Below are 21484 nucleotides of genomic sequence, written 5' to 3'. Positions count from 1 at the left end.
AGCAAGTAATTGTTTTGGGGTTTTCTTTTTTCTTTGCAGACCTCATCCTCTTATAACAGCCAAGCCTGTAAAATGGTAAGCACATCCTTGTAACTGTAACTCTTTTAACCCTTTTAAGAATCTGTCAGTAAATAAATTCTCGTATTTACTTGAGACTAGTGAGCTATCAAATATAATGCACACCTCAATTTTGGGATGTGCATTACAAAAGAAAGGATTTTCTTAAAAAGGAATGGTGCCTCTTTTTCCATTGTCTCTGAGACTGTATCCTTGTTTTCATCTGGGAACTGCAGACTGGGGGACTGCATTAGGTTCCTTAGGAAGAAAAACAAGGACTAGCCATTTCCAGATTTGGTCACACCATCATAAAAAAACCCAGAAAATGTACTGGGTTGCTGTGAGTTTTCCAGGCTGCATGGCCATGTTCCAGAAGCATTCTCTCCTGATGTTTCACCCAAATGTATGGCAGGTATCCTCAGAGGTTGTGATGCTCAAAACCTCCGAGGAGACCTACCATAGATGTGGGCAAAACATCAGGAAAGAATGGTTCTGGAACATGGCCATACAGCCCGAAAACCCCACAGTACCCAGTGATTCTGGCCATGAAAGCCTTCAACTACACACAGTAAATGTACTGCACATATTTATATAACTGTGATTTGCTTCTTTGAAATGTGAATTTTCTGCTTTCTTTACAGAGCATACAGTCTGTTTCCTCGCAGGGCAGCAGTTCTTATGGTTCTCAGGTAAATTAATAGCATGATCCTGGTTTTACTCGAATTTCATAGGAACCATCCTTATTGCTTTAGTTTCATAGGACCAGCGACCAAATAAGTCCCTCCCATGCTCTGATCGTGAATGAAATCGAAGCTCACATAGGAAGAAACTGATGATGTACCTCCTTCCCATTATTTTGGTTTCTGGGAAAGGTAAAACAAGCCTGCGAACAAGCCTCTTGTAGGACCATCCCATGTCCTAGTTTCTTCAGAGGTGTAGGTTTCTTTTCCACAAGTTCCTCAGTCCGACAAGTACACATGCACAGCTGATAACACTAACACGTGGAATCGTTTTCAAAGAGTCCAAACCATACAGATCAAATTCTCAGTAAGAAGGATATCTAGTCCCCTGCTTCTGCCAAAACAGCTGATAAGTGTGATTAATCTTTTTTCTGGATCCACCCAGATTAATGTTGGCACATGGTAGACAATCCCACAAGCACCTCTCCCTGTCCCTGGGAGTAAAAAAATAGAATAATAACCTAGTTAATGACTACTTACTGCCTTTTCATGACTTCAAAACTGCTGCCTGATGTTACTGCCTCACACTGCCTAATGATAGGTCAGGCTTTGCTGGACTCGCTAACTATGGCCCCTTCTATACTGCCATATAAAATTCAGATTATCTCTTTTGAACTGGATTATATGGCAGTGTAGACTCATCTAATCCAGTTCAAAGCAAATAATGTGGATTATCTGATTTAATATATCTGTATTATATGGAAATGTGGAAGGGGCCTAAATGACCCTGAATGTTTTCTCTACATAATTTCTTCTGGTCTTGGAAATATGTTTTTAAAATATATTTAAAGTACATATCTTCTATTTTAATATTTGTGAAGTCAGCTTTCACTCTTGTAAATGGTCTAATTATTTTTTAAATGAACCTTTGTAAACAAAGTTCTCCTAGTAGTTTCCATTTAGGTAAAATTTTCAAAATCCTGGACTTAATTATCTGCCTTTTGTGTTTTGCAGCAGGGTGGACCCTCTGTTATAGTGAGCAGCGGTGGTTCCTCTCCTTCAGGCAGTGGGACCAAAATTGTATTTGGTGGCCGTGGACCATCTTCTTCAGTTGGCAGCAGTGGATCATCTACATTTGGTAGCAGTGGCGGATCCTCTTCAAGTGGTGGCAATGGAATCTCTATCACATTTGGTGGAAAAGGATCCTCTCCTTCAGGGAGCAGCACCGGATCATCTTCTACCTACAGCAGCAGTAGCAGCAACAGTGGATCATCTTATACAATTGGTGGCGGCAGCAGAGGATCACCAGGTTCAAGTGGCAGTAGCCCTTGTGGTCAGGTTAGAATCATTTATCACAAATCAGGGTCAGAACCATTTTTTTTACAGTGGGTTATATGATAATTTTAAGAAAATAATTCTTAAATTTTCTCTAGTTTATGTATGTATGTATGTATTTTATTTATATACAGTAGAGTCTCGCTTATCCAATGTAAACGGGCCGGCAGAACGTTGGATAAGCGAATATGTTGGATAATAAGGAGAGATTAAGGAAAAGCCTTTTAAACATCAAATTAGGTTATGATTTTACAAATTAAGCACCAAAACATCATGTTATAAAACAAATTTTACAGAATGTAATTCATTACACAGTAATGCTATGTAGTAATTACTGTATTTATGAATTTAGCACCAAAATATCACAATGTGTTGAAAACATTGACTACAAAAATGCGTTGGATAATCCAGAACGTTGGATAAGCAAGTGTTGGATAAGTGAGACTCTACTGTACCACTCTTCTCCCCCAGGGGGACCCAGAGTGGTCTTACACAATGGCAGAATTAGATGCCACATATAATACAAAATGTAGTAAAACCAAACAGTCGTAAAACATAATTAAAAGCCAATATCCATATTATGGAGAGGAAGTTGTAGAATAGTAGAAACACTGGTTTAATGCAGCAGAGCTAGAGTTTGTCATAAAACATGCCATGTGTAGCACTATGAAGTAGTCTTGTGCTTTTGTATAGAATCTCTATCTGTTTCTGCTTGTTTCATTCATATGGCCCCATTTTTGTTTTCGAGCGCTGCTTCCGGAAACGTGGCCTTTCCGAATGAGTTGTTTCGTTCTTTTGTCCGAATAAATGAAAATTTTGTCCCATTGGCCAACATGGAAGGGCTTCCCACGTTCCCCCTCCCCTCAGCTTTAGGGTTAGAGGGTCTCACCATTTCACTGATCTTCAGGCTCTCTCTAGTATTCCTTTGAGTTGTTAGGGTTGGTGGAGTAAACCCCTGTCTCTAAATCCAGATAGGCAAAATACAGTCTGTGGCTCATTGATACTGTTTTTGCAGCTACTCGGCTCTCACCTGGCCAGGTGAGTGTCAAGTACCAAGTGCCCAGTAAGAGGCACTCCACACTCTGGCCAGGGCTTGCAGGTGAGCGCCAAGTGCCTAGTAAGAGGTGCTCCATGTTCAATATAGCACTCAGCACTCAGCTGCAAGCCCTGGCAGTCATTGAGGTTTTGGGCCTGGAGGCCTCTCTCTCTTTAAGAGAGAGTCTCTTTCCAAGTTACTGTGTGTTGAAAAGTACAGGGGAGCCTTGCTACCCTTTTAAAAAGATAATGGAGCCTGAAGAACAACCAAGGGCTGCAAAAACAGCATCAATGAGCCACAGACTGCATTTTGCCTTTTCAGATTCAGATACGGAGGTTTACCCCACCAACTGGATTATATAGCAATGTAGAATTTCATAATCCAGTTCAAAGCAGATAATGTGAATTATCAGCTTTGATGATCTGGATTATATGGCAGTGTAGAAGGGGCCGCAGTCTTATCATACAATGCCATTGCTCCCCAGGCCTGTTGTTTTCCAGGGTCATAGAAAGCTCTTTGCATGCATTCTGCTTACTACAATGTACTCATCACAACTGGGATTTGTATAATAAATATTTCATTGAAAATCAATATAATAGTGAAGTGCCAATAGCCCATATTTATCCTTCTTGAAGAACACAGAGCAATTTCTAAAAACCATACGAAGTTCAGTAAATATTTACTAATTTCTAAACTTGAAAGCAAGGGTCCTGTTAGTAGCATTTTAATGAATTTACATAAGTTCTTTTCACTAGTGTTAAAAAACTGCAGGAATTAAACATTGTCCAGAAATGAAGATATGCTTATATTTTTTCAGAGAAAATAAACCATAATTTCTTCCCCCTCCTCCCCAGGGAAATACATATAGCGGTGGCAGTCCATGTAGACCACCGGTAAGTTTTCTTTCTTGAAATTCTCTGAAAAGCTATTTTGTAGTCGAGAGTCAATGAAATCATTAGAGCTCAAATGGTTAGACCTAAATTGTATAGACCCATTGAATGAATGACGCTTGGTAAATCAATGTTATATAATTTCTATTTATTCAAAGGGCCCCATTTAAGTTAGGGCTAACAGCTGGAGTTAATTCTTGGTCTTCAAGGTGTTACCAAGTTCTATGTGATAACATATACATATGTAAATTATTTACCTGAAGCATCCAGATAAAACAACTCTTTAATTTATTGACCTGTTTTAGTCATAGTAAAGGCACTTTGATTTTGTCATTCAGTGAGTTAAACCACTGAGCTGCTGAACTTGTTGACCGAAAAGTCAGCGGTTCGAATCCAGGGAGCTGGGTGAGCTCCTGCTGTTAGCCCCAGGTTTCTGCCAACCTTACAGTTCGAAAACAAGCAAATGTGAGTCGATCAATAGGCACCGCTCTGGTGGGAAGGTAACGGTGCTCCATGCAGTCATGCCGGCCACATGACCTTGGAGGTGTCTACGGACAACGCCGGCTCTTCAGCTTAGAAATGGAGATGAGCACCAACCCCCAGAGTCAGACATGACTAGACTTAATGTCAGAGGAAAACCTTTACCTTTTAAACGTTACAGAGGACTGATTACGGTACCTAAAATGTTTTTTGTTTGTTATTTGCAGGGTGGATCATCGCAACAAAACTATGGAAACAGCCAGGTAAGACAGACTTTTGTACGGGTCAAACTTACTATGGATCGAAGTCTCATACTACCAAACAACATATCACCAGGTTCCATAGAGCAATGGCTGTTAAAGTGGAATCAAAATATTATATTTTGATAGTTTGCATGGTCCAAATTTTGTAGACTGCAATTTCATTGGCAGCCTCTCATCTTACTAAGACTGACCAACACAAAATCATATACATATAGGGTTTTTCAACCACACACTTCAAGAAAACTAAGGTTCTCACCTCATATAAGCCTTTTGTGCTCTAACATCCTGAACAACACTGCCCTCTGCTGTTTATTATATCTAGAACTCTGCATAATAATGCTATGAAAATGAACAAAATCTGGCTACTAGTATTAAAAAATTCTAAAATCAGGACAGTAAATAAAGCACAACACTCTGAAAACAAGGGAATTCCAGACAGGAAACAATCAGGGCCAGCTAACACCTCCCAACAGGAAGCAGCCAGGCTTTGAAGCTGCAAGGCTATTCAGTGCTAATCAAGGTGGCCAATTGCAACATTCACATTTGCCTCAAACAGACAAGAGTTCTTTCTCCCACCCTGGACCTTCCACAGATAAACCTCCCTTGCCTAGTTTCCAAAAGACCTCACAACTTCTGCCTTAGATGTGGGCGAAACATCAGATGAGAATGCTTCTGGAACATGGCCATACAGCCTGGAAAACTCATACCCTGTTTCCCCTAAAATAAGACATCCCCAGAAAATAAGACCTAGTAGAGGTTTTGCTGAATTGCTAAATATAAGGCCTCCCCCGAAAGTAAGACCTAGAAAAGATTTTGTTTGGAAGCATGCCCAACGAACAGAACACCAGAGCATGCAGGATCGATAAATGTACATACCATAGAGTGTTGTACATGGAAATAATGGTAGTATCAAAAAATTATTGATAGGATTCAGTTTGTCTGGTTATACTGGTTTGTGATGACAACTACTGTACAGTAAATAATAAATGTTCATTTTTTTGTTCAACAATAAAAGTGAATTCTTCTTCATGGAAAAATAAGGCATCCCCTGAAAATAAGACCTAGCGCATCTTTGGGAGCAAAAATTAATATAAGATACTGTCTTATTTTCAGGGAAACACGGTAGCAACCCAATGCTTGTGGTTATTTGTGCTCATTAACATAGCACTGACAAGCCCAGCAGAAAGCCCATTTTGTCAAACAAATAAACAATCTAGGGGTCAATCTTTAAGCAGTTGGGGGTTATGGGAGGCATAGATGGTCTGAGGGAACACTTTTGCCCTCTTATCCCAATTTAAAGAATGTCCTTAAACAAATGCACAAGTCGCCTTGTACAAGTGCCTTAAAGAAATCATTTTGTAATTCGTATGCAATCTTTTTACAGGGTGGACAAAGTGGATCATATGGTGGCGGCCAGTATGGACAGGTAAAAAAGCAGTGTGTGAGTTATGTAATATAAGACTTATTCAAGGTAGTATATACTTGAGAGAGATAAAATAAGAATAGGGATTCCCATTAATTTGTGGTCTTGAAAGCAACTTTGTTGTCCTTTTGCAATATATTAAGTTTGCCCTGTTTTGTTTACAGGGTGGGCAAAGTGGATCATACGGTGGCAGCCAGTATGGACAGGTAAAAAAGCAGTGTGTGAGTTATGTAATATAAGACTTATTCAAGGTAATATATACAGAGAGAGAGATAAAATAAAAATAGGGATTACCACTAATTTGTGGTCTTGAAAGCAACTTTGTTGTCCTTTCGCAATATATTAAGTTTGCCCTGTTTTGTTTACAGGGTGGGCAAAGTGGATCATACGGTGGCAGCAGTCAATATGGACAGGTAAAAACTATTTCATAATGCAGAATATATTTAATTTATACTGTGGTATTATGTAGTAGATACAGAGGATTCCTATGTCTACATTGAGCCATGACAGAACCAACTCCACCCCTGTTATTATTCCTTGGCACTGGAATGAGAGTAACTTTGATACAGAATAGAGCTACACTTCCTTTCAAGCTCCATTCTGCATCAAAGTTGCTCTCATCCCATTGCCAAGAAAAAAAGCTTGGTTTTAAATTATTTTAATGTGTTTTAACAGGTTTTAAACTTTCTTTCTTTTTTTAATTTCTCAAATGGTTGTGTATGGTATTTGTGTTCTCAAATGAATTGTATTGTTTACTTTATGTCAACATGATTCAATTGATTTTACGGCATGCCCTCTGAGATTTTTAGATTATGTATGAGGTATACATATTTTAATTCTTTTTAATAAGGATGAGCCATCTCCTTCCTCTGCGCTGAACATGCGCTGAACATGTGATGAACACAGTAGTATTACTTCCTGTCTCTGAATATGACAAGTATGAAATTAATATTTGTGCAATTAATAACTATATTATTTGTACAGGGTGGACAGAGTGGATCATACGGTAGCAGTAGCCAATATGGGCAGGTAAAAATCTTTCTAATATATAATATGCATATACTCAAAACATATAGGGGGTCCATTTAGATAGCAGATTGGGCCAAAATGGACCTGATCCAGCTATAGAGACTGTCATGAAGCCCCATGATACTTTACCTAAATTAAAGCAAAATCAGAATAAACCTAGAAAATGTGTTGTCGAAGGCTTTCATGGCCGGGATCACAGGGTTGTTGTATGTCTTTCGGGCTGTGTGGCCATGTTCCGGAAGTATTCTCTCCTGACGTTTTGCCCACATCTATGGCAGGCAGGGATGCCTGCCATAGATGTGGGCGAAACGTCAGGAGAGAATACTTCTGGAACATGGCCACACAGCCCGAAAGACATACAACAACCCTGAAACCTAGAAAACCTGGGATATTCACCAGGACTCACTATGCATTGTGGAGACAGACAGTGGTTGATTTAAAGTTCATCAGGATATTTTGCCCAGTGTAGATAAGCCTCAAATATCCTAGTGTTTACAGATGGCAATTCCCACTTCCTCATAATATAACCCTTTGTTGTTTTCTAGTTTTCTAACAAATTGAAATGCTTCTTCTAAGGCAGTGGTTCTCCACCTGTGGGTCCCCAGATGTTTTGGTCTTCAACTTCCAGAAATCCCAACAACTGGTAAACTGGCTGGGATTTCTAGAAGTTGTAGGCCAAAACACTTGGGGACCCACAGGTTGAGAACCACTGTTCTAAAGCAACGGACCTCATCACATGAGGCTCAGACTCTGTCCTAGGACGTTGCCAGTACGGAGTTCACCAGAGCCCATGACATGACGCAGGGCTACTTCTGGCAGGGATCCGTCCTGGAAGCATCCTAGGACTGAGCCCTGAGAACACGAGAGACTTCCCGTGTTCTCATTGCTTAGGACAGGGCTGGCTCAGGGAAAAGCTGAGTGGTGACGTTTCCCCCCATGTGATGGGGAAACCGGTGATGTGGGCAGCGTGGAGCAATGGTTTCCCACACTGCCCCATGGATTTGCCACACTGCCCGGCAAATCTCCTGCTATCACCCTCATTTGGGACCTCCATGTGATGGGGTTCTCGGTTAGTGGCTGTAAAAGCTTTCAAATAAAAGGTAGTGTTTTGTTTGTTTTACCTTTGCTTTTGGTTCCAACTATCTCTGGAATTCTGCCCACGAGGCAGAGATGGACACAATGTGATCAATCGGCTATGTCTTGTCAAGATAAATTGACTGTAAGTGGCCTCCAAGGAGATATCTCCAAAAACCTTCTATGGGATACAGTTATATTTGTCAACGTTTGGACACACTCAGGCCAGAGACCTTTTTAAAAAAAACAGGAAGTGAACTTCTTCTTGATAAAAAAATAGTCACATGGCAAAAATGCAACCACATCCCTAGAATGCATTGAAGGGGATTTTCTTTTGTGAGAGGTTTGGTGGGAGAATATGGCCTTCCAAGGGGGCCAATGTGACCCTAAGCCAGTAGTACTCAGCCTGTGGGTCCCCAGGTGTTTTGACCTTCAACTCCCAGAAATCCTAACTACTGATAAACTGGCTAGGATCTCTGGGAATTGTAGGCCAAAACACCTTAGGACCCACAGGTTTAGAACCACTGCCCTAGGCATTCTGTGGTTGCACATTATTGCTCTAAGAATCTGGATTCATCCTTCAAGCTAAAAGAGATTGACCATTTCTTCTGAGTATGGGTTTAGAAAACAGAGATTGGTACTCAAACCTAATAGTTTGAAGGCTGGAAATAGTCTCTCTTATTTATTCTACCAAGAGAATTAAAGAATAAAATAATTTGAAGCCAACTCTATTCCTAAGTATAGAAAACAGCTAAGAATATAGATTCTGGTACTTTTTTAAAAAATGAGGAATTGTTTTCTGTACAGGGTGGTCAGAGTGGATCATATGGAAGCAGCAGCCAATATGGACAGGTAAAAACTATATACACACAGTATACGTAATGTAGACTTTAGTAGACACAGAGTGATGCAAAATTAAATTAGAGAATTTATACTTATTTTTATTCTAAATTTGGAATATAATTATTTGCAAATATATTAAAGTGATATTTTTGTGATAATATCTATAACAGTGATGCTTTTGTAATGTTTCTGTACAGGGTGGACAGAGTGGATCATATGGCGGTGGCCGATATGGACAGGTAAACACACCTGTAATATATAATATACATGTAATATAGAACAGTAATAGAAATATGTACAGAAATTAAGATGATAATATAAATAGTATTACTTCCTGTCTCTGAATATGACAAGTATGCAATTAATGACTATATTATTTGTACAGGGTGGACAGAGTGGATCATATGGTAGCAGTAGCCAATACGGGCAGGTAAAAATCTTTCTAATATATAATATGTATATACTCAATGCCTTTGGAACAGACCATATACAAAGAGATGGAGAATGCCAATTTGAAATTAAAATGTCTGCTTATTTCTCCTTCTGAATCAAGAAAATTGCTTTATGCAAATATTTTAAAGGGATTCTTTTGTAATTAAGGTGTGGTTTCTTTACAGAGTGGATCATATGGTAGTAACAGTCAGTATGGACAGGTAAAAAACATTTTCTCGTATAATATAATTTTAAATTGTGAATTTTAATTTTACACTCTGTTTGTATTTTAATATATGTATCTTATTTTAATCTTTGCACTTTTTATTTTAATATATGTATTTTATAATGGTGTGTTTTAATGTATGTATTTTGTGGTACATATTTTATGACAATGTTTTTAAACTGTGCTGTGCCCTGCCTCAAGCCGCGAGGTAGCAAATAAACAAATAAACAGAATATTTTATAATGTTTATTAATAAATGCCCTTGTAATAACCAAAATTATTCAGACATAGAAGACATAGAAACATAGAAACAAAATTAAAATTAGTATTCATGTTTATTTATTGCTCCTGCAGAATATAGAAAATGTTTATGTGTGGATAAGTTAAGGTGATCCCTTTGTAATTAATGTCTGATTTATTTACAGAGTGGATCATATGGTAGTAACAGTCAGTATGGACAGGTAAAAGCTTTTTCTTTTAACAACAACAATAACAATAATAATAAATAATAATAATAATAATAATAATAATAATAATAATAATAATAGACTTTATTTTTATCCCGCCACCATCTCCCCGAAGGGACTCAGGGCAGTTCACAGAAGCACTACCAGTGCTAAACATTTAAAAAAAACCATAAACATATATATTATCACAACATAAATTTACAATTGTAACCATGCATAAAATGACACATAATATAAAATTTAAAAATCATAAAATTCAGCGATGCCTGCAGATAAAACTGGCAGTCTTAAATTAGCAATCCAAGTGCCAGAGTGAAGCAATCACTAAGCCCTCACATCTAGCCATTAAAAACTACTCAAGGTCAAAGGCCTGTCTAAAAACCGAAAAGCTTGGTGGCGGGACTGAGAGGAGGGTCTCCTTGGCAGATCTCACAGCCTGCACCAGTTCATAAAAGGAGATGCTGTCTTGAAGATAGGCTGGACCCAAAGTGTATAGGGCTTTATAGGTAATAACCTGCACTTTGAATTGGGCCCAGAAAGTCATTGGCAGCCAGTGGAGCTGCTTTAGTAAGGGTGTGGTATACTCCCTATAGCTAGTCCCAGTTAGCCATCTGGCCATCAACATTTGCACTAACTGCAGTTTCCAAATTAGAGGGCAGTACAGTAGTCCATTCTGGATGTGACTAAGGCATGGACCACCATGGCCAAGTCAGGCTTTTTGAGATACGGTCGCAGCTGGCTCACCAGTTTTGATTATACGAAGGCCCTCCCAGCCACCGACAACACCTGAGCCTCAAGCATCAGCAATGAATCCAGGAGGACCCCCAGATTGCGGACCTGTGTCCTTAACGGGAGTGTAACCCTGTCAGGAATACTATATATTTATATATATGCACACACACATACATGTATTGGTAATAACCAAAGGTGTTCACAGAATCGCAGAAACAAAATTGAAATGAATATTCATGCTTATTTCTTCTGCAGAATCTAGAAAATATTTTTGTGCAGATATTTCTGCTGATGCTTCTGTAATTAGTATGTAATTCCTTTACAAAGTTGATCATATGGTAGTAACAGCCAATATGGAAAGGTATTTTTAATGTACTATAGATATTTAATAAATGTCTTAGTAATACAGAAAACAAAATGCACATTTATTTCTCCTCTCAGATATAGAAAGCATATTGTGCAGATTTATTAAGATGATCTTTTTGTAAATCATATATGATTTTTGTCCAGGGAGTACAGAGTGAGTCATATGGTAGTAGCAGTCAACATGTAAAGTAATGTATGATATGTGTTTATCTTGCTAAAAGACACATCGATGCAGAAATCAAAATGAGTATTTATACTTATTTCTCCCCCTGAAATTAGAAAACAATTTTTGCTGATATATATTAAGCTGATCTTTTGTAATTCATACATGATTTCTGTACAGGGAGGACAGAGTGGCTCATATGGTGGCAGCAACCAATATGGAGGGGTAAGAAATATTTTACAGTGTAAAGTATGTGTAATGTCACTATAGTATCATATTGTATACGTAGAGATAGGCAGATCAGTTTTAGGCCCCTTCTACACTGCCATGTAATTCAGATTATCAAATCAAATAATCTACATTATCTGCTATAAACTAGATTGTATGGGTCTACACTGCTATATAATTCAGTTCAAATCAGATAATCTGGATTTTGTATGACATTGTAGAAGGAGCTTTAGAGCTACATTTTTGGTAGGATGCTTGAGAGGGTGGAAGCTGATCAGAAACAAGCCCTACAAGATCACATTAATTTATTGAGGCCTCTTCTACACTACCATATAATCCAGATTATGAAATCACATTATCTGCTTTGAACTGGATTATGAGTCTACACTGTCATATAATCCAGTTCAAAACAGATAATCTGGATTTTATATGGCAGTGTAAAAGTGATTTTAATCCAAGTCCATTTCAATCAATGTTCTTATTTGGGCACTGAAATACCATTGGTTAACATTTGAGATAAATTGAGTTAGGATAAGGAGTCTCTGGTGGCTCAGTGTGTTAAAGCGCTGAGCTGCTGAACTTGCAGACCAAAAGGTCCCAGGTTCAAATCCAGGGAGCAGAGTGAACGCCCGCTGTTAGCTCCAGCTTCTGCCAACCTAGCAAATGTGAGTATATCAATAGGTACCGCTCCAGTGGGAAGGTAACGGCGTTCCATGCACTCATGCCGGCCACATGACCTTGGAGATGTCTACGGCCAATGCCAGCTCTTCGTCTTAGAAATGGAGATGAGCACCAACCCCCAGAGTCGGACTGGACTTAACGTCAGGGGAAACCTTTACCTTTACTAAGATGGGATAGAGCTTAATCCTATTGTACTGATGGGATCCAATTTGCCATGGCATCCTTCTGGAACCCCTGAATTTGGTGTGAGTGTCTGCTGAGAGTACCTGGATGGCTAATTTCTAGGATCTGCTGCGGGTATTCTGAACCTGTGGCATTTTCTCTTCTTGCCCAGGTTATTTGAAAAAGTCAATATTTTAATTGTACAAAATGCATACAATTGTAGATTAACTACAACTGACATCATGCCAGGTTAACCCTGATAAACTCCATCAGTTCTTAAAGTTTATATGTTGGGCAAGCTTTGTTCTAGTTGCATCATTGGTGGGGTTCATTGGTGGTAGGGTAAACTACAACTTCCACTATTGTGTGTTAGTCCGCTCAAACCCCTCCAGTAGGTTGAGTTAGTCATGGGGGTTCTGTGTGCCAACTTTGGTCCAGGTCAATCATCAGTGGAGTCCATCATCACAATTTCCCTGGTTGTGGGTGAAGTACAACTCCCTAATCACTAATCAAATTTTGGCATAACCAGTATGTGTGTCCATCAGTGTCTGGGTTCACAGTGCTCTCTGGATGTAGATGAATTACAACTCCCCCAAATTAAGGTAAATTTCCTCAAAAGACCTCCAGTATTTTTTGCTGGTCATGGGGACTCTGTTTGCCAAGTTTGGTCCAATTCCATCTTATTGATTGCAGGTGAGCTATAAATCCCGGTACCTACAACTCCAAAATGTCCAGGTCAATTCCCCTCAAAACCCACCAGTATTCAAATTTGGGCATGTTGGTCCGGATCCATCATTGTTTGAGTTCATAGTGCACTTTGGATGTAGGTGAAATACAACTCCTATAAATCCCTCCAAAGACCTCCAGTATTTATTTATTTTTTGGTCATGGGGGTTCTGTGTGCCAAGTGAGTTCCAAGTCCATCATTGGTGGAGTTCAGAGTGCTCTTAGGTTGCAGATGAACTATACATCCCAGTACGCATGGTGAATTCTCCCCAAACCTAGAATCATAGAATCATAGAATAGTAAAGTTAGAAGAGACCTCATGGGCCATCCAGTCCAACCCCCTGCCAAGAAGCAGGAAATCGCATTCAAAGCACCCCCGACAGATGGCCATCCAGCCTCTGCTTAAAAGCCTCCAAGGAAGGAGCCTCCACCACAGCCCGGGGGAGAGAGTTCCACTCTAGTATGTTTAGTTGCTGATCAATTCCTCTGTTTGCTGTGTACCTTAGAAAAGAATAGGAAAGGATTATGGGAGAGACAGTGGGTGGAGTCATGCAAATTCCACACCAGTGGAGAGAGTAAGAAACTCTGGGGTGCCTGTGGTGGAGAAAAAACAGTAACTCTAGGATGAAATCTAGGATGAAAGCCTTCATTTGGGTGATGGGAAGTATGGTGTTCGTGGAGGACACTGGCAGGGCTCTTGGACATGTTTACAATGCTCACTATAACCTGCAATGTCATTGGAGGGAAGGCCATTGGTGTCTCTTGAGTAGTGGGAGCAATAGCTGTTTGTGGAGGCAGGAGCTTGTCTGTGTAAGTGGACACCCCAACTACACACATACATACAAATTTCATTTTTATTATGTGTATAGGTGTTTGTCAAGACATGGCAATGGTGCAAAAAAACAACAACTCGGATGCATCTCTTGTGACTAACAGAAACTGTAATACAATATTCTCCGCTCTCTGAAACCCAGTCATTAGTCTCCCACTTGAATCAGTCCAAGCTCTTCTGATCTTGCTTCAACTTCTCATATGCATCTGGTCTTCAGTTCCAGTTTCTCAAATCATGATATTTAAGACCGCCTCCTCATGAGAAGCAATAAAGTTGTTCCTTTTCTCTCCTCTTCATTGGCAGGGCTCTCAGACCAGTGGAAGTTACAACAGCAACAGTTGTGATAATGTAAGTGGACTTTTTGTAATATACTCTGTTCTTGAGGTATAATGTACTGACCATCACCAGATATTACCTAATTATGTATATTTGAAATATTAAGACCTGTTCTAGAGTTTGTCACAATACAAGAAAGGCTAAAGTGAAGAATATGACTGTACAATTAAGCACCAATTTACAAGTCCCCAAGCTCCAGAATTTAGTTAGGCTTTGACATATTGAGTGCAGAGGTTTGAGGAAAGCAATGTAACTGCATTTGGCTGAACACAATTGCAGGCAGTTTCCAATAATTTGGCTTGTTTTGGAAACAAGGATTAGTGAGAAAATCTCATTTGAGACACCTATTCTCCATGATAACTCTTCCAGGAGTGAATTTCCCTTCCTAGGGGTAGATTTTTCACACTTCCTGTTGTCTCATTCCCGTTCTTAACTATGAGTCATTTGTAACTCAAGGATTGTCTGTATAGAATTATAGAATCATAGAATCATAGAGTTGGAAGAGACCTCGTGGGCCATCCAGTCCAACCCCCTGCCAAGAAGCAGGAAAATCACATTCAAAACACCACCGACAGATAGCCAACCAGCCTCTGCTTAAAAGCCTCCAAAGGAGGAGCCTCCACCGCACTCCGGGGCAGAGAGAGAGTTACACTGCTGAACAGCTCTCTCTCACAGTGAGGAAGGTCTTCCTAATGTTCAGGTGGAATCTCCTTTCCTGTAGTTTGAAGCCATTGTTCCGCATCCTATTCTCCAGGCTTGCTCCCTCCTCCCTATAACTTCCCTTCACATATTTACGTATGGCCCTCATCATATCTCCTCTCAGCCTTCTCTTCTGCAGGCTGTTGCACCCCAAGGCAGCATAAGCACTCGAAAACCAGACAAGAGCCAATATAACACACTATATCTTTATCAAAGCAATTATAAATCCAAAGGAAATTAGGTATAGAGTCTGAGTAAGGAATAGTTCTTTTTAGAAAATCAATGATGGTTCCAAAAGGGTAAAGGGAAAGGTCCAATATTATAATCCACAATGAGAACTCGATAGCTCTCCCAAGAAATCAAAGTCCATGAGTTAAAACAGGGAAACAAGGCTGGCAGGAAACAGAGCTCAATCCACTGGAAATCAAGGCAGCACGGTTGTCAAAGCTGAGGCAAACTTGAAAAAGGAACAAGGAATAACAACTGAAGTAAAGACAAGGTCTACTCGAGAGTCGCGGCATGACACGGCACGGCCCGACTGGAACTGGAATACTTGGCTTGGACACAGGAGCTGGAAACAGAGAAACCTCTCTCCAAGAAAGCAACGTTGACACCGCAAGGAAATCTACTGAGCAAAACACTTTTAACAGATTCTGGACTGTTCAGAAAGTAGGGAGTACAAACTCCCAAAACTTTCCCAAGGGAATGCTAACCATTATCCCATCTATTTGCCAGTCTCTGGCTCCGGCGGATTTCTTGTTTTGCACTTCTTTCTCTAGTTGCAAAATCTCTATGATTAAAAACCCCATTCCCAGGCAGTCAGCAACATCTGGCTTTATCTGTGAGGGAGGAACAGAAGAATCTTCTCCAATTAGTAAGTCTACAGAGCCAATATCTTCGAGCACCTGCAGCTGTAAAGGCCCCTCCGTGGAGGGTGAAATGTCAGTATAACCCTCAGCATTATCTGTGTCAAAGTGCAAGTCCTGAACCACTACAGGCCTTGGTGCCCTGGCTGGCTGGGATTTAACACTGGCTAAACATGCTCAGCTCTTTAAACTGCTCCTCATAGGGCTTCTTCTCCAGACTCTTGACCATTTTAGTTGCCCTCCTCTCGACACTTTCCAGCTTATCAACATCTCCCTTCAATTGCGGTGCCCAGAATTGGACACAATATTCCAGGTGTGGTCTGACCAAGGCAGAATAGAGGGGGAGCATGACTTCCCTGGATCTATACACTAGACTCCTATTGATGCAGGCCAAAATCCCATTGGCTTTTTTTGCCGCTGCATCACATTGTTGGCTCATGTTTAACTTGTTGTCCAGGAGGAATCCTGATAAATTCAAGTTTCTACTCAAAGGAGCTTTGCAATTTGTCTCAACAAAATACGATTACAAAATCATCTTCAGGCTTTTGTGCTTAACACACAAAGTTCTAACTTACTAGCTGTCTATAACTTATTGAGGACATTGAAGAAAATAGTTTAGGGGTGCTCACATGCTTCACACCGCCAGCTATAATCGTATACATTTTCAGGAGAGCACATGAACAGAATTATAATATCCCTGAAGGTACTGTAATAGTAGCCATGAGATATAGTAGCTGTGTTTGGATTTGTGATTTATGGCTTGTATATAAATAGTGTTATTAATAATAATAACAATAAATATTTGCATTTTCCTCATCCAGGGTGATGTTTCTACTTATGGTGCAAGTGCTCTGGTAAATACCCTTTCTTTGTACAATTTTAAAACAGTAATATAAGCACAACCTTGTCAGTTGGAATTGTATGAATTCAGTCAGAAAGCTAAGATCATTTCTTGGGTTTGCAGTCCTTAAAAGCTGCAGTCACCAAAATCTTCAATAGCTCAATGTGTGTGGTGAATTTTCTGTGGGCCACAATTATAAATCGTTCAGAGTGCAACTTGTGATTCATGCTATATTTCTCAACCCAAAAAGTTTGGTCTGCTTGAAACTACCTTTACAATAAATCTTCCTCATTATTTCCTGATGCAAGGGGCTATGGGGTTGGGTTGAGAAAGAGGTGATATTTTTATATGGGGTTGCAGTAAATGCTGTTGAAATAAAAAGTAACAAGGATCAATCAAATTATTCGTTCCAAGGAGCATAGATCCACAGAAGTGTTGAATTGGCAAGTTCCATTGATAGTGAACAACAATCTTTGTTTCCTCCCTGTGAGGAAGAGGAAGAGAATGACCAAAGAACCTAATAAGACTTGCAAGTTTTGAATCATACAAGTCCTTTGAAGTTTTTCCCATTGCATTAAAAAAACACCTCCTAGGGTTTTTTTTTCATGTCAGGAGCAACTTGAGAAACTGCAAGTTGCTTCTGGTATGAGAGAATTGGCTGTCTGCAAGGATGTTGCCCAGGCAATGCCCAGATATTTGATATTTTGCCATCCGTGGGAGGCTTCTCTCATGTCTCCGCATGGGGAGCTGGAGCTGATAGAGGGAGCTCACCCTTCTCTCCCCAAATTCGAACTGCCGACCTGTTGGACAGCAGTCCTGCAGGCACAAGAGTTTAACTGATTGTGCCACGAGGGCTCCTTCCAGGTGGGAATGAAATACTGATACTGATTCAGGGAATTGCCACTGAATGATTTTGAACAACATTAAAGAGCAAACAGACTGAGAACTGCAGCAACAACTACAACAGCCAACAGCAACATTTACTCTGTCTAGGAACCTCCCCGAATGTATCCCCTTAACTCACCATTTACCTCACAAATTAGATCATATAGGGCTATATCACGCAAGACTAGTAAATCACAATTACAGCAGGATCATAGCACATTTGGCTGGTACTTATCGCATAACACCGTGCCTCTCCTCTTTGAGAGCCTCATTTCATTGATGAGGAAAACCTGTCAATGGCTCCCAATAGCACTGCTGTTCCCATGCTGCCTCTGGTGCAAATTGTGATATTGACAGTTATGTGGTATCTGTGAGCATTATTTTCCACCTCTCCTCCTACTATTCCCAATTAGGGAAGGTTGTTTTGACTCGATTTTTCTTATATTTCTTTTTTATCTTATTGTTTTGCTGTCATTGTGAAATCACAGCAAAACTAAATTGTAAAATATTGACAGGGACACATGTGCTGGGTAGAGGATACGTGGGTAGCAAGATAGAGGGGAACCATGATCTTGGGACTATACATCACCAAAGCAGCACCATATTGTGATTGCAGAAAAGTATGATAGTGATTGTTTCTGTGCCAGTATGCTTCCGTTTGCTTCAACAATTGCTGGGATACAATAGGCTGATGTGATAAAGCCCATAGGCTGGAGTACTCTGGCAATATAAGAAACTGAAAGGAAGAGAAGGAAAAGGAAAATGAAGGAAATTCAGTCCTAGAATGAAGTTGGCGATAAGCAGCTGTTTGTAGAATTAACATTCACTAATCATCCTGAAGTCAAATCTACCCAAGTTCCTTTGGTTCACTGCAACTATTCTAGTTGGGATTAATGGCTGAATTTCAGACAACTTTTTGTATACTATCATAGTGGCAATTAGGACTTAATAAACTTCAGCAGAAATGGAGTGGATATGAAGCACTTGGCTACTAGTCCGAGTTCAACGTACTGGTCACAAACTGTTGGAAATGTATAAGACCTTTGTATTTTCATTTTATTCATTCCATTTATGTTATTTTAACAGAGCTCATCAAACTGCAGAGGCAAAAGGGATCTAGCAACTCAAGTGAGTATTCTTTCTCTTACCACATGTTGGATGTTCTCCAAATAAGTTTCTAAAGACCTATTTATAGAGATAAGAGTACAGAGGATTTGTTCAACATCTTTTAATTTTTTCCCCTACAGACATTTAATGATTTCATGAGAAAGATCCGTGAAAAGAGAGTAAGTGTTGCACGGCTGTAACTTCAACTTCAATCAGGACTGGCAGTGATTTTATTGACAAGGGCTAATACTGTTGTAAAAGCACCCATGTGGCATAATGGTTTGAGTGTTGAGAAAGGATTTGGGGTTTGAATCTCCACTTGGCCATGACAACTCCCTGGGTGATCTTATGCAAATCACACTATCTTAGCCTCAGGGAATGCAAAAGCAGATTATCCATATATTGAAAATATTTTTAATTCAAATTTATTTTAGTAGAACTGAATTACATTCACACCTATATGCCACAATTACTAATTACTGTAGTTGTTATTATGTATTGCTATGTTTAGTTTCTTAGGACCCCAACATCTCATACAGTAAAATCTTCATATCTGTGGAGAATGCATTCACAAATGTTGTGTGGATACATGAAACCATAACTAATAGTGAGCTCTATTAAAATGAAGAACCTCTGTCTTAAGAATACTATTGAGTTGCACTGCTGGAGCTAGAAAATGCCTAGAGAAGTCGTATTTTGTCTGACATGGATAAATAAAACTATAGATAGCAGTCCTGTGAGTATGGGGGTCATATTATACTTTAAACATTTTGAAAATGCATTATGGGAGATTTGGATCTCCGGAAGCTTACCAAGTATTACTCAACAAGGTCAATATTGGAAGCTGAGCTTTCTCTTGCTACTGATTTTCTGCAGTGCACACCCACAGAAGAATAGCGAGTGTCTTCCAAATAATGCTCTTAGTAACAGCTTGGAAATGTTAGGGGTTATAGTAACTTTAGGCGTTATGGTAATCTTTTCTAGCTCTTCTCTTAATCATACAGAGAAATGAAGAAATCCAGTAGGGACCTCATCACAAATATCCATGAATTTTCCACGCATTATGGCGAATCCATTAGGTCCCAGTGGATGGCATGGAGAACATGCTGCTCCACGCCTGGCAGGCATGTAGCCGGGGGGGGGGGGGGGGCTTGAGGGGCTTCACCCCCCCCTTGAAATTCTCAGGGTGGTCCACGAGAAGGCCTTACATTTATTATTTAAACTGTTGTTTATTCATATAATGATCTGATCACCATGCTCAATATATCCCATATGCATGGGGGTATTGGGATAATGATACAAAAGGTTTGCTAGGATAGATCCTCTCTCTCAGAGTCAGCCCCCTCCCCCCAAACCAAAATCCCAGCCCCCCAAAATCAAAATCCTGGCTACGGGCCCGACGCCCGGCATCACACGACGTACTGGTGACCCATCACATGGGGGGAAGTGTCATCGCCCTGCTTCCCCCATTGTCTTGAAGGCAACATGGGACGGGTTTTGTCTTGCCACGGCAGCAGCATACAATGCTTCCTCTCCTTTTTGCCAATGGAGCTGAGCCGGAAGTACATGTGGATCATATAATGGGCTCCATTTGAAAAGAGGAGAGCAACTGGCATACAACGGGGAAAGTAGCCCATCTGATGAGATCATAGGTCCTTACATCTACAACAGCCTTGTTTAATGAGAATAAGTGTTTTTCATTGTTCCTATCTTGGCTTCATAAATTTTTTTGTTAATATTTATAATTGACATATTTTGGAATCTCAAAACATTGTACAACTAAAAGCAGGTAAAACCATTGAATTCAAGTCAATATGCTTGTGTGTATTTGTATTTTTATTTAAACATGTATCTGTCCCTTCTCACACCACAAAGTCCTCAGAAGAAAACAAACCTCATGGCTTTGCATTCAGCCACTTTGCCTTTGCCTTCACAGGAGCAGGAACACAAGCGAGGAAATCTTTGGGATTACATCTAAATTGGGAAACAGCCAATTTATAGCTAACAGCTGCCCACATGGATCCTCTCCTGTCATTCCTATGGGCTCCGGTACCGGACTGGAGAGTCAGACTCTTTGATCAACAGGCGGGTTGGTCAATGCTTGGATACAGACCCATGCAGGCGCTAACCCTATTTTGCTGCTGTAATCAATAAAGTTGTGGCCTACTTCTTTCCAACTCCAAGTGTGTGGCATTGTTTTTTTGTGGAACAGACTCGCACATGCACCCGCAATTGCTGGAGTCCTGGCTTTATTAATTGCTTGCATAATGCAATAGAAAAGTAGATGTGTGAGAGACCCAGACATATCTTTCGTCTTTAAAGCTGGTGCTATTTTCCAAAGCTGGAAAATCTATCATAATATCTTGGGTTCCATACTAGGAAGACAGAAAAACACCCCAAACATAGACATTTTCAGAAGCACTACTCTAAATTATAATCATCAATATGTCTAAAATTAATACATAGCTTTCCCCTCCTTTTCCCTAGGCTCCATCTCATGAACTAATGAGAAAGACTCAGAGTGAAAAAGTAAGTGCTGCTCACATGTCTTTCATTGGCATTTGACCATAACCTTTGTTTTGTTCAAACCTGTTGCATGCCTTCAAGTAGTTTCTTGCCTATAGC

At 39.9% G+C, this 21484-nt stretch overlaps 1 protein-coding gene across 16 annotated transcripts in view; it reads left to right on the top strand.

Moving 5' to 3' along the window:
- The window catches only part of LOC100559191 (hornerin), an 87286-nt gene that overhangs the window by 29059 nt on the left and 36743 nt on the right, over positions 1-21484 (top strand). For 9 of the 16 annotated variants that reach the window (XM_062979545.1, XM_062979541.1, XM_062979539.1 and 6 more), the window contains exons 19-38: positions 40-75; positions 699-746; positions 1752-2075; positions 3963-4001; positions 4706-4741; positions 6126-6167; positions 6329-6370; positions 6533-6577; positions 7149-7193; positions 9075-9119; positions 9308-9349; positions 9496-9540; positions 9728-9763; positions 10194-10229; positions 11677-11721; positions 14426-14473; positions 16848-16880; positions 18839-18880; positions 19000-19038; positions 21347-21388. In XM_062979545.1, coding sequence (XP_062835615.1) covers positions 40-75; positions 699-746; positions 1752-2075; positions 3963-4001; positions 4706-4741; positions 6126-6167; positions 6329-6370; positions 6533-6577; positions 7149-7193; positions 9075-9119; positions 9308-9349; positions 9496-9540; positions 9728-9763; positions 10194-10229; positions 11677-11721; positions 14426-14473; positions 16848-16880; positions 18839-18880; positions 19000-19038; positions 21347-21388 — 1110 coding nt within the window. The remainder of the gene's footprint in view (positions 1-39; positions 76-698; positions 747-1751; positions 2076-3962; positions 4002-4705; positions 4742-6125; positions 6168-6328; positions 6371-6532; positions 6578-7148; positions 7194-9074; positions 9120-9307; positions 9350-9495; positions 9541-9727; positions 9764-10193; positions 10230-11676; positions 11722-14425; positions 14474-16847; positions 16881-18838; positions 18881-18999; positions 19039-21346; positions 21389-21484) is intronic. The other 7 variants (XM_062979536.1, XM_062979546.1, XM_062979540.1 and 4 more) reach the window with 7 other exon arrangements.

The sequence above is a fragment of the Anolis carolinensis genome, chromosome 4 (assembly GCF_035594765.1).
Source record: "Anolis carolinensis isolate JA03-04 chromosome 4, rAnoCar3.1.pri, whole genome shotgun sequence".
Taxonomy (NCBI): domain Eukaryota; kingdom Metazoa; phylum Chordata; class Lepidosauria; order Squamata; family Dactyloidae; genus Anolis; species Anolis carolinensis.
The sequence above is the reverse complement of the archived record's forward strand: the minus strand, read 5'-3'. Positions and strand labels throughout refer to the sequence as shown.